The sequence below is a fragment of the Mirounga leonina genome, unplaced genomic scaffold, assembly GCF_011800145.1.
Source record: "Mirounga leonina isolate KUSES-001 unplaced genomic scaffold, KU_Mleo_1.0 Mir_150, whole genome shotgun sequence".
Taxonomy (NCBI): Eukaryota; Metazoa; Chordata; class Mammalia; order Carnivora; family Phocidae; genus Mirounga; species Mirounga leonina.
The window spans coordinates 11,889,318-11,902,390 of NW_023270374.1; the positions used below are offsets into that span (position 1 = coordinate 11,889,318).

The 13,073-nt window shown below is 35.5% G+C and overlaps 1 protein-coding gene across 3 annotated transcripts in view; it reads left to right on the forward strand.

Moving 5' to 3' along the window:
* Nucleotides 1-13,073, forward strand: part of TASP1 (taspase 1) — a 303,312-nt gene that overhangs the window by 246,721 nt on the left and 43,518 nt on the right. For all 3 annotated transcript variants that reach the window (XR_004679429.1, XM_035005826.1, XM_035005827.1), the window contains one exon: nucleotides 12,375-12,448. Coding sequence is in view for 2 of the 3 variants with exons in the window: in XM_035005826.1 (XP_034861717.1) it covers nucleotides 12,375-12,448 (74 nt within the window). In the remaining variant the exon portion in view is untranslated. Of the gene's footprint in view, nucleotides 1-12,374; nucleotides 12,449-13,073 lie in introns of those variants that run through there.

The window sequence follows — 13,073 nt, forward strand, 5'->3', positions numbered from 1 at the left end:
AATTAGACAGTTATAAAAGTTTGTGATATAAACTGCCCTTGAGACAATAAATGTTTTCTACTTATTTTTTTTTAAGATTTTATTTATTTGACAGAGAGATAGCGAGAGAGGGAACACAAGCAGGGGGAGTGGGAGAGGGAGAAGCAGGCTTCCCACTAAGCAGGGAGCTCGATGCAGGGCTCAATCCCAGGACCCTGGGATCATGACCTGAGCCGAAGGCAGACCCTTAATGACTGAGCCACCCAGGCGCCCCGTGTTTTCTACTTATTTTTTAAAGCTTGTAGTGGTTTTGAAATTTTTAAATTTCTAACAGGAATAAATTTTTGTTTTGTTTGTTTTAATTGCTCTTTAAACATAACAGGTTTTGCCCTAAATATATATGCCCAGTGTAAATTTATGTAGGGACTTATTCATGGTCCTTCATAAGATTTAGTCATATTTTAGATAGTCATGAGACATGAAACAATTTGAAAGCATTAGATCATTTCACATCATAATAAGTACTCTTATGAAGGATAATTAAAATATATGGTAACATCTCATTACATCAAATTTCAGAAATTCAGAATGTCATAATCTAAATAAGGAAGAAATTCTTAATAGATAACATAGATTAATAGGGTAATTGAGATTCCTAGGGGCATTTTTAAAAAATAGGAAATAAACCAGAATAGGACAAAATTCAGAAGTTTCAGGAAAGGATATATGGTAAAAAATAGGTAGCCTTCCATTAAACTCCTTTAACCAAACAGTTCTCTTTATAATAGCAACTACTGTTGCCGGTTCCTAAAATATTCTTCCAGAGAGATCCCATGTATTTACATATTCATCCATGGTCCCCTTTTATTTTCTTCCACAAAAATGGCAGCACTATCTCTATATCATTGTCTACCTTGCCTTTTATTTTAGATAAACTATCTATCTTGTAAATAAGTATTTTTTCAAACAAAAGCATGTCATATTAATGAGGCCTAAAGTCAATTTAGTGAGTCAGAGGCAGAATCTTTTAAATGTGGTGGATAGAATATAAAGAACCCAGTAGTATAAACCAATGCATGGTAAGTAAAAGGGTAGGTATTATTTTGTGAAATTTCATTTATAAAGACATGTATATACTAAGTGACAACATGTGGGACTTTTTAATTTTTTTTTGTTAATATTGTGATTCATGGTCAGAAAGTTTCGAAAATACTCAGTGTAGATGGTTCCATACCTCCTATGTAGAGCTTCTTCCTTTGTTTTTAATTGTTGCATAGTATTCCACTATATGGAGTACCATGGTTATTTATATATACTCCCACCAATAGGCAACTGAGCTACTTCCAGTTTCTTCCTAATTAAAACTACTTCAATGAGTATCTTTGTAAATATGTTTATTTCATACATATAAAGGCATATCTATAGAATAATTACCTAGAAGTAGAATTACTAGGTCAAAGACTATGTCATTTTAATAACTACAGTCAGTCCTCAATATTTGCAGATTTCATATTTGCTCATTTTCCTACTTGCTGAAACTTATTTGTAATTTCAAAATCAGTACTCCTGACACTTTCACAGTCATTTGTAGGCACATGCAGAGTGGTAAAGAATTTGAGTCACCTGACATGCACATTCCCAGCTGAGGTGAGCAGGGTGAATCTTTGCCTTCATGTCTCAGCATCCTCTTTGTAGCTTGTTTAATGACATGTTTTTTACATTTTTGTGCCTCTGCTGATGATTTCACTGTTTAAAATGGCCCTGAAGCAGCTCAGCAACACCATTAAGTATAATAACATTCATGTTATTGGGATCCCAGAAGAAGAGAAAGAAGAGGGGACAGAAAATTTATTTGAAAAAATAATAGCTGAAAAGTTCCCAAATCTAGGGAAGGAAACAGAAATCCAGACCCAGGATGTACAGAGATTCTCCCCAACAAAATCAACCTAGGGAGGTCCACACCAAGACATACAGTAATTAAGATGGCAAAAAGTAGTGATAAAGTGAGAATTTTAAAAGCAGCAAGAGAGAAAAAAGCAGTTACATACAAGGGAAACCTCCATTGAGGCTATCAGCTGATTTTTCAATAGAAACTTTACAGGCCAGAAAGGAGTAGCATGACATATTCAAAGTACTGAAAGGAAACAGTCTACAGCCAAGAATACTCTTCAGCAAGGCTATCATTCAGAACAGGAGAGATAAGGAGTATCCCAGACAAACAAAAGTTAAAGGAGTTCATGACTACTAAACCAGTCCTACAAGAAATGTTATAGGGGGACTCTTTGAGTTGAAAGGAAAGACCATAAACAAGAGTAAGAAAAGTAGGAAGCACAAATGCCGTAAAAATAAGTATATCTATAAAAATCAGTCAAGGGACTCACAGAATATAAGGATGTAAAATATGACACCATATACCTAAAATGTGGGAAGGAGAAGAGTAAAAAATGAGTTCAAACTTAAGCAATCATCAGCTTAATATAGACTCCAATATGCAGAAGATGTCATATACAAACCGAAAGGTAACCAAAAATCAAAAACCAGTAATAGATATGCAAAAACTAAAGAGAAAGGAATCCAAGTATATCACTAAAGAAAGTCAACTAATTGTGAGAGAAGAGAGCAAGAGAAGAAAGGAACAGAGAAAGGCTACAAAACAACCATAAAACAAGTAACAAAATGGCAACAAATGCATACCTAATAATAATTACTCTGAATGTAAATGGACTAAACACTTCAATCAAAAGACATCGGGTGATGGAATGGATTTAAAAAAAAAAAGACCCATCTATATGCTGCCTACAGGAGAGTCATTTCAGACCTAAAGTCACATACAGATTGAAAGTGAAGGGATAGAGAAGCATCTACCATGCAAATGGATTTGAAAAGAAAGCCAGGGTAGCAATACTTATATAGGACAGAATAGACTTTTTTTTTTTTTAAGGGAGAGAGAGCAGAAAGAGAGAGAATCCGAAGCCAGCTCCACATCCAGCATGGAGCCCAATGTGGGGCTCAATCCCACAACCCCAAGATAATGACCTGAGCTGAAATCAAGAGTTGGACACTTAACCAACTGAGCCACCCAGGGCCCCTATGCCAAAACAGACTTTAAAACAAAGACTGTAACAAGAGACAGACACTATATAATCATTAAGGGCACAATCCAACAAGAAGTATAACAATTGTAAATATTTATGCAACTACATGGGAGCACCCAAATACTTAAAGCAGTTAATAACAAACATAAAGGAACTAATCAATAATAATAAAATAATAGTAGGGGACTTCAACACTCCACTTACATCAGAGGACATCTGTCCAAACAGAACATCATCCAAATAGAAAATCAACAAGGAAACAGTGGCTTTGAATGACACATTGGACGAGACAGATTTAACAGATAAATTCAGAATATTCCATCCTAAAACAGCAGAACACACATTCTTTTCAAGTGCACATGGAACATTCTCCAGAATAGATCACATATTAGCCCACAAAACAAATCTCAACATGTTCAAAGAGATTGAAGTCATTCCATGCATTTCTTCTCACCACAATGCTATGAAACTAGAAATCAACCACAAGAAAAAAAATCTGGAAAGAGAAAAAACATATGGAGGCTAAATAACATGCTACTAAACAATGAATGAGTCAACCAAGAAATCAAAAAGGAAATAAAAAAATACATGGAGACAAATGAAAATGAAAACACAAGAGTCTGAAATGTTTGGGATGTAGCAAAAGCTGTTTTAAGAGGGAAGGTTATAGCGGCCTGCCTCAAGAAGCAAGAAAAATCTCAAACAACCTAACCTTACACCTAGAGAAGCTAGAAAAAGAAGAAGAAACAAAACCCCAAACCCATAGAAGGAAATAAATAATAAATATTAGAGCAGAAATAAATGAAATATAAACTAAAGACAACAACAATCACCATAGAACAGATCAGTGAAAGGAGGAGTTGGTTCTTTGAAAAGATCAACAAAATTGATAATCATTAGCCAGACTCATCAAAAAGAGACTGGGGGCACCTAGCTGGCTCAGTTGGTTGAGCATCCGACTCTTGATCTCAATTCAGGTCTTGATCTCAGAATCATGAGTTCAAGCCCCACACTGGACTCCACGCTGGGTGTGCAGCCTACTTTAAAAACAAAAAAACTGAAAAGACAAAAAAAAAAAGAGAGAGAGAGAGAGAAGGAAAATTCAAAATCAGAAATGAAAGAGAATTAACAAACAACACCAGAGAAATGCAAAGGATTCTAAGAGAATCTTATGACACATTATATGCAAACAAATTGGACAACCTAGAAGAAATGGATAAATTCAAACTACCAGGAAGAAATAGAAACTAAACTACCAGGAAGAAATAGGAACCAAACTACCAAGAAGAAATAGAAAATTTGAACAGACCGATTATCAGCAATGAAATTGAATCAGTAATCAAAAAACTCCCAACAAGCTAAAGTCCAGGACCAGATGGCTTCACAGGCAAATTCTACCAAACATTTAAAGAAGCATTAATACCTCTTCTTCTCAAACTATTCCAAAACATAGAAAAGGAAGGAAAACTTCCAAATTCATTCTGTGAGGCCTACATTAGCTGATACTAAAACCAGATAAAAACTCTACAAGAGAAGAGAACTACAGACCAATATCTCTGATGAACATAGATGTAAAAATCCTCAACAAAATACTAGCAAGCTGAATCCAGCAACACATTAAAAAAATCATTCACCATGATCAAGTGGCATTTATTCCCAGGATGTAAGTGTGGTTCAGAATTCACAAATCAATATGATTCATCACATCAACAAGAGAAAGGATAAAAACCATATGATCGTTTCAATAGATGCAGACAAAGTATTTGACAAAGTACAACATCCATTCATGATAAAAACCCTCAACACAGTAGGTTTAGAGGGAACATACCTCAACATAATAGAGGCTATAAATGAAAAACCCGCAGCTAACATCATACTCAATGATAAAAAACTGAAAGCTTTCTCCCTAAGATAAGAAATAAGACAAGGATATCCACTCTTACCACATTTATTCAACATAATACTGGAAGTTCTAGCCACATCAGTCAGACAAGAGGACGGAATAAAAGGCATGCAAAATGGTGAGGAAGAAGTAAAACTTTCACTATTTGCAAATGACATTATACTATATTCAGAAAACCCTAAAAACTCCACCAAAAAACTACTAGAAGTGATAAATGAATTTGGTAAGGTCACAGGATACAAAGTCATTGTACAGAAATCTGTTGCATTTCTATAAATAATAATGAAGCAATAGAAGGAGAAATTATGAAAGTAATCCCATTTACAATTGTACCCAAAATAATAAAATATCCAGGAATAAATTAATCAAGGAGGTGAAAGACCTGTACTCTGAAAACTATAAAACATTGTTGAAAGAGACTGAAACACACAGAAAAGGAAAGACATTCCATGCTTATGGATTGGAAGAATAAATATTGTTAAAATATCCATACTACCCAAAGCAACCTACAGATTTAATGCAATCCTTATCAAAATACCAACAGCATTTTTCACAGGACCAGAAGAAGCAATTCTAAAATTTGTATGGAACCACAAAAGACCCTGAATAGCCAAAACAATCTTGAAAAAGAAAAACTAAGCTGGAGGTATTATAATTCCAAATGTGAAGTTATACTACAAAGCTCTAGTGATCAAGACAATATGAGACTGGCACAAAAATAGACACATTGATCACTGAAATAGAATAGAAACTCCAGAAATGAACCCCACAACTATATGGTCAATTAATCTTCCACAAAGCAGGAAAGAATATCTAATGGGAAAAAAGCAGTCTCTTCAAAAAATGGTGTTGAGAAAACTGGACAGCAACATGCAAAAGAATGAAACTGGACCACTTTGTTACACCAAACACAAAAATAAATTCAAAATGGATTGAAGACCTAAATGTGAGACCTTAAACCATAAAAATCCTAGAAGAGAACACAGGCAGTAACTTCTTTGACATTGGCTATAGCAGCTTCTTTTTAGATATCTCTTGAGAGAAGGGAAATAAAAGCAAAAATAAACTATAAAGACTACATCAAAATAAAAAGCTTCTGCATAGTGAAGGAAACAATCAGCAAAACTAAAAGCCTGCGGAATGGGAGAAGATATTTATAAATGACATGTCTGATAAAAGGTTAGTATCCAAAATATATAAAGAATGTATAAAACTCAACACCCCAAAAACAAATAACCCAATTAAAAAATGAGCAAAAGACATGAACAGACATTGCTCCAAAGAAAATATACAAATAGCACACAAAAAGATGCTCAACATCACTCATCATCAGAGGAATGCAAATCAAAACTACAATGAGATATCACCTCACACCTGTCAGAATGGCTAAACTCCATACAAGTGTTGACAAGGATGTGGAGATAAAGGAACCCGCTGCACTGTTGGTGGGAAGGCAAACTGGTGCAGCCACTGTAGAAAACAGTATGGAGGTTCCTCCAGAAGTTAAACATGTAATTACCCTCGTGCACTGTTTGTGGGAATGCAGACTGGTGCAATCACTATGGAAAATGGTATGGGGGGGTCCTCAGAAAGTTAAAAACAGAACTACCCTACAATCCAGCATTCAAAGTACTAGTGTTAAAAATACAAAAACACTAATATGGAGGGATACATGCACCACTATGTTTATTGCAGCGTTATTTACAATGGCCAAATTATGGAAGCATCTCAAGTATCCATTGATAGATGAATGGGTAAAGAACATGTGGTATATATGTATAAAGAATATTATTCAGCTGTAAAAGAATGAAATTTTGCCATTTTCAACAACATGGATGGAACTAGAGAGTATAATGCTAAGTGAAATAAGTTAAAGATAAATACCATATGATTTCAGTCATATTTTGAATTTAAGAAACAATAAAAACAGAAGAGAGAGAGAAAGGCAAATCAAGAAAAAGACTCTTAATTATAGAGAACAAACTAATGGTTACCAGAGGGGAGGTCGGTTGGGGGGATGGGTGAAATTGGTGATGGAGATTAAAGAGCACAGTTTTCATGATTAGCATTGAGTAATGTATAGAATTGTTGAGTCATTATATTGTACATTTGAAACTAATATAACACTCTATGTTAACCATACTGGAATTAAAATTAAAATCTTACTAAAATTTAAAAAAATAAAGCGGCCCCCAAGCTCAGGGCTGAAGTGCTGCCTAGTGTTTCTTTGTGCAAGAAGGTTGTGCTGTCTTGTGGAGAAAACGTGTGTTCGATAAGCTTCTTTCAGGCAAGAGTTATAATGCTGTTGGCTATGAGTTCAAAGTTAATGAATCAACGATACTGTACATCCAGAAAAAGGAAGAGGAAATTCATTGAATTGTATGTGAGGCTGCTCCAGAAACTGCTGAAGTAACATCTGTGTGCATGATGAAGCCATGGAAAGCTGGAAAAGTACTCAACTTGTGGATTCATGAGATAATGACCAATGAACAGAGCATAGGGGACAGCATTATTGTGAGGCTGAAAACCAAAGAAATTCATAAGCAGGTTATCCAGCATCAGGAAAATGTTAAACTCTTCTTTGCTTATGTTGTGTTATAAAGAAAGATTATGTATAATTGATTACTTATAAGAAAAATATATTAAATAAGATGTTTTACACAGAAACACATAAAATAAGGTTACTTATTGATTGAAAATGTTGTGACAAGAGGCTTGTAGGAACCTAACCCTATATTTCCCTTAGGAGCAATGGCTCAGTGTTTGCTAATTCAGTGTTCATGGCAACCTTATAGAACATAACTACCACAAATTGCAAGGATATATTTTCAAATGGCCATGCCTCCATAATTAGTAGGTGAGAGTGCTTTTTTCTCCACCCCCAGCTAACATAATGTTGTTTCAAACTTTTGATATCTGATAACCTGATGGTTGAATAATGGTATTTTGTGGTTTTAACTTGCATTTCTTTTAGTATGAGAAATGTAGACCTTCTTTTCATGTTTTAGAGCCAATTATATTCCTTTTGTCCTTTTCTAATTGATTTGTGAATCTTTATATATGAAGAAAATTAGCCCTTTTTCTGTGCTACAAATTGCAGATATTTTCCTTAGTGTGTCATTTATCTCTTGACCTTTTTTCCCCATATGGCAAAAGGGAATATCATAAACATTTTTAATGTAGTCAAATGTATTGATCTTGTCTTTTGTAGCCTCTGGGTTTTGTTACAGTTTTAAGAGTTAATATCCAAAATCTATAAAGAACTTACCAGTCTCAACACCCAAAGAACAAATAACCCAGTTAATAAATGGGCAGAAGACATGAATAGACACTTTTCCCAAGAAGACATCCAGTTGGCTAACAGACATGAAAAGATACTCAATATCACTCATCATCAGGGAAATACAAATCAAAACCACAATAAGATACCTCCTCACACCTGTCAGAATGGCAAAAATTAACAACACAGAAACAAATGTTAGCAAGAATGCAGAGAAAGGGGAACCCTCCTGCACTGGGAATACAAGCTGGTGCAGCCACTCTGGAAAACAGTATGGAGGTTCCTCAAAAAGTTAAAAATAGAGCTATCCTACGACCCATCAATTGCACTACTGGGTATTTACCCAAAGGATACAAAAATACAGATTTGAAGGGGTATACACACCCCAGTGTTTATAGCAGCATTATCAACAATAGCCAAACTATGGAGAGAGCCCAAATGTCCATCGACTGATAAATGGATAAAGAAGAGGTGGTAAATATACACAGTGGAATATTACTTAGCCATCAAAAAGAATGAAATCTTGCCATTTGCAATGATATGGATGGAACTGGAGCATATTATGCCAGCTGAAATAAGTCATTCAGAGAAAGACAAATACCATATGATTCCACTCATATGTGGAATTTAAGAAACAAACAGATGAACATATGAGAAGGGGGGAAAATAGGAGAAAGGGAAACCAACCATAGGAGACTCTTAACAATAGAGAACAAACTCTATTGTTAAGAACAAACAGGGTTGATGGAGGGATGTGGGTGGGGGTGGGCTACATGGGTGATGGGTATTAAAGAGGGCACTTGTTGTGATGAGCACTGGGTGTTGTTTGTAAATAATGAATCACTGAATTCTACTCCAGAAACCAATATTGCACTGTATGTTAACTAAAATTTAAATAAAAATAAAAATTAAAAAAATATATAAAAAATAAATAAAAATAAAAGCTTTTCTTAAGAGATATCTAAGAGTTGTGTTTGATGTTTTGTTGGTCCTTTGGTGTTTTTAATGAATTTAATCCTCGCAATATATAACACTAATTATAAATCTTCTAAGCAGTGTAAATTTCAAAGCAATAGAACAATGGAAGGTCACCAGGTTTCGGAATCCAAAGTCCTGTTTGAATTGTAGTTTGTGCACTTACTAAAATGACCTAAGCCATGTTACTTACCTGCTCTTAGCCTCAGGTTCCCCATCCAGGCCTTACTGTGTTCTATTACAAAAGACAGTGCCTGGCATATGATGGATTCTCATTGTTAGTTTCTCTCTCTCCTGCTTCCCTGAAGCCCTTGATCAAGAAATATTTTGTTAAATTAACTTGAGTTAAGACATACATTTTTAAATAAACAGGATTTCTTTTCAAAAGCATTCTATAATTTAAATTATAAACGATTACTGTTGAGTTTCTCAAGTTAGCCTGAACTAGTAATTCATACATCCATATTTGAATCATAGGTATTAAAAACGGTGTGTCAGTACAATGCACATTGCAAAAATACATTTTTTGGTAATAAATGTTTGTGAAAAGATTAAATGAAGATTGAATTTCTAGACACTGAGTTACTTTCTTTAAGAACTCCTAAACTATGTCTAGAAACTTCACTGGAAACCCTTCAATATAAAACTATTGTTTAATGAAGTCAGTCATTGTACCCAATTTATCCTGTTTCATAATTCTGAATTTTTTTATATATTACATTTCCTTAAAGCAGGCTACATTTTTAGAGAGAATAATGCATTTAAAATAAGCACAATTGTATCTTAAAAAAGTATAATGTTTTTATCCTTTCATAATTAGATCAACTATATTTCCATATATTTTTCTTTCCATGGCTAGTTCATGAGCCACCTTAACATTTGGAGAATAAGGAGAAGTCACAATTTTAGAAATGCCTTAACTTTGTATTTAAATACAATTACTTTGTCACCACTCTAAGGAAATTCAGTAAGACTTGAATGCCTTTGCTCTATTAAGCAATTTAGAATATCCCAGACTTTGCTCTGGACTTCAAGATTTTTGAAGTTCAAAGCAGATGTGTGAGGAAGAAAAAACATCTGTTGAAGAGAACTTGCTTCATTGCATGACACTGTTTTCCTGCACTCTTCACTGGAGCGTCTGTTGAGCAGGTTGGCAGGTTTGATAATTAATTAATGATGAGGGAATGAGCCATGTATCTGAGGAACTCAGTTTTGCCCCTTACTGCTTCTTTCTTCCCCACATGTCTGGCAAAGCCTTCAGAGTCTAGGATCACTGATCCCACAGTTGTATCTCAACTCAAACACTTGTCTTCAGGCTTAATTAGCTCAGAGATATAAACAGATGGATGGCCTGGGACCCAGAGGGTTTGTCTTGAGCAATGCAGTTTTATTATCAGGGAGTTTTGAAATTTTTGTTGGAGAAGTACATCAAAACTTAAAAAATGCCTTTAAAAAAATTTAGAATTTTGAAAGTATATATATTTGAAGGTGACAGGGTTTTGTGTGTATCTCTGTATGTTTGTGGATTTTTCTTTTTGTAACTTTTTATTTAGATATAATTTCAAACTTACAAAAAAGTTGCAAGAATAGTACAAGGGACACCCACTATTCATTTACCCAGATTCACCCATTGTTTTTATTCCCCCCATTTGTTTTTCCATCCTCACTCCTTCCTTCTCCTCTCTTCCCTCTACACACACACACACACACACACACACACACACACACTGAAACATGTATTTTTTTTTTCTGAACTATTTGAAGTCAAGGTGGATGTCTGCTGTCTTTACTCTTAATACTTCAGTGTATATTTCTTAAGGACAGGCCATTCTTCTAAATAATCACAATACAGTTATCAAAATAATAAAATTTAATATTGATACAGCATTATTACCTAATCTGTAGTCCCTTCTTAAATTTCATCAATTGTCTCAATAATGTCCCTATGACATCTCCCCACAGACCAATGTAGGATAACAAATTGCATTTAGTTATCATATCTCCTTTATCTCAACTTCCTTTGTATCAATTGACTTTGACATTTCCGAAGAGTTCAAACCAGTTATTTAGTAGTGTTCCTGTATCAGATTTGTGTGGTGTTTCCTCATGCAGTCTGGGTTCTGCAGTTTTGGCAGAAGTACCACAGAAGTGGTGGTGTGTCCCACAGTGTCCCACCAGAAGGCACATGGTGTTGATTTTCCCTTAATTGGTGATGTGAGTTTTGATCATTTGATTAGGGGGGCTTCACTAGTTTCTCCACAGTGAACTTAAACTTTCCCTCGTTACATTTAGTAAGGACTTCATGGAGAGATACTTGGAGACTATGTAAATACTTTGCTCCTCTTCAAATTGTCACCCATTTTAGCAACCATGATGGTTTTCTAACTGTTATTTCTTCTGTATTAGTTAGTTGGCATTCTGCTACAAGGAAGAGCTTTCTCTTCTCCCCCATTTATTTATTCATTTATTTATTTGCATTAGTATGGGCTCATTGGTTCTTATTTTATTCAGTGGTGATAATTCATTACTATTTATTTTGATACTTAGTTTGACACTGATTTGGCCAGTGGGAGCCCCTTCAGGCTGACGTCTGGGTCATTTTGATAAGTTGTCATCATTCTTTGAGCACTTCCTTACTTTCTGGCACAATAAGATGTTCCAGATTCATTTTGTATTTTCTCTGCCCCAGCCCTGGAATGAACATTCTCCAAAGAATCTTGGTTCCTTTTTATGGAGAATGGTATTTAGAAACCAAGACTCTGTGTGTGTGTGTGTTAGTGTTAAAGGAAACTACGGAAACTGCGTTATGGAATATTACATATGCTAAATCACTGTGTACTGTATGTATGAGTATGTGGTGCGTGTGTGTTTTTAAGGCTACAAGTTTCAAACAGAAGAGCATTTATTTTACATGTAATAATCATAAGTTTTGACAAGAGAGAAATACATTTATCATTTCATAGTAAATGGCATTACGCGGTTTTGAGTACTAAATCATCTTGACATTTATGAAGGGCCAAGTGGAAAGTAGGGAACTGAGTGTGTTAAAATATAGAGCCACCTTTAACTGTCCTATTAGAAGCAAAGATTTATTTTCCGTCTGTGATCTGAACGTGCCTGTTTGTGTTCTCTTCCACGGCAGTGGAATTTCTTTGGAGCCATACGACTGAGAGCATGTGTGTTGGATATATGTCAGCCCAGGATGGGAAAGCCAAGGTAAGCGGGAAAACCGGGGCATAACCTGAAAACCTTGCAGCTGTTGCATGAACCTCTAACCAGTGAAGTTGACAAAAATGTATTTTTTCCAGCCTCTGTTGGGCAGTAGCTCTGTGATCTTTATGAGAATCTGATTAAGAACAGTTAATGATCCCAAAGAGAAACAGCAGATCTTTTTAGCTTTTGATGACAGAGCAGGGGAGATTAGGAAACACTATCCCCACCCCCTTTATTTTCATCTTGTTCTTCCTCAGCCATTGTGAATAACTGGAAAAGAAGAAACTGGGGATTGGGAAGAGAAAATGGGAGCAGAGCTGATGGGCTGACAGGGCTGAGTGATTTTACAGGGAGTGTTGGAATAGATCAAGGAAACTGAGGTAAAGAAGGCTGAGTGCCTAGACATCACCCTGCATGTGCAAGGGTGGAGGTGGCTGAGGTGCTTGCACATGTGACTTGTCTAGCGCTCTGTTGTGTCCTGGCATGCCCTGGCACGGTGTCCTCGTGAGCAGAGTCAAAGGTCTGTGCCCTGTGTGACACGTGCCTGTGGCATGCATCCCTCAGTGAGTCACAACAATCACATAGACATATGCAGCTACTCATGCATTGCTTGGTTTCCCTGCATCCA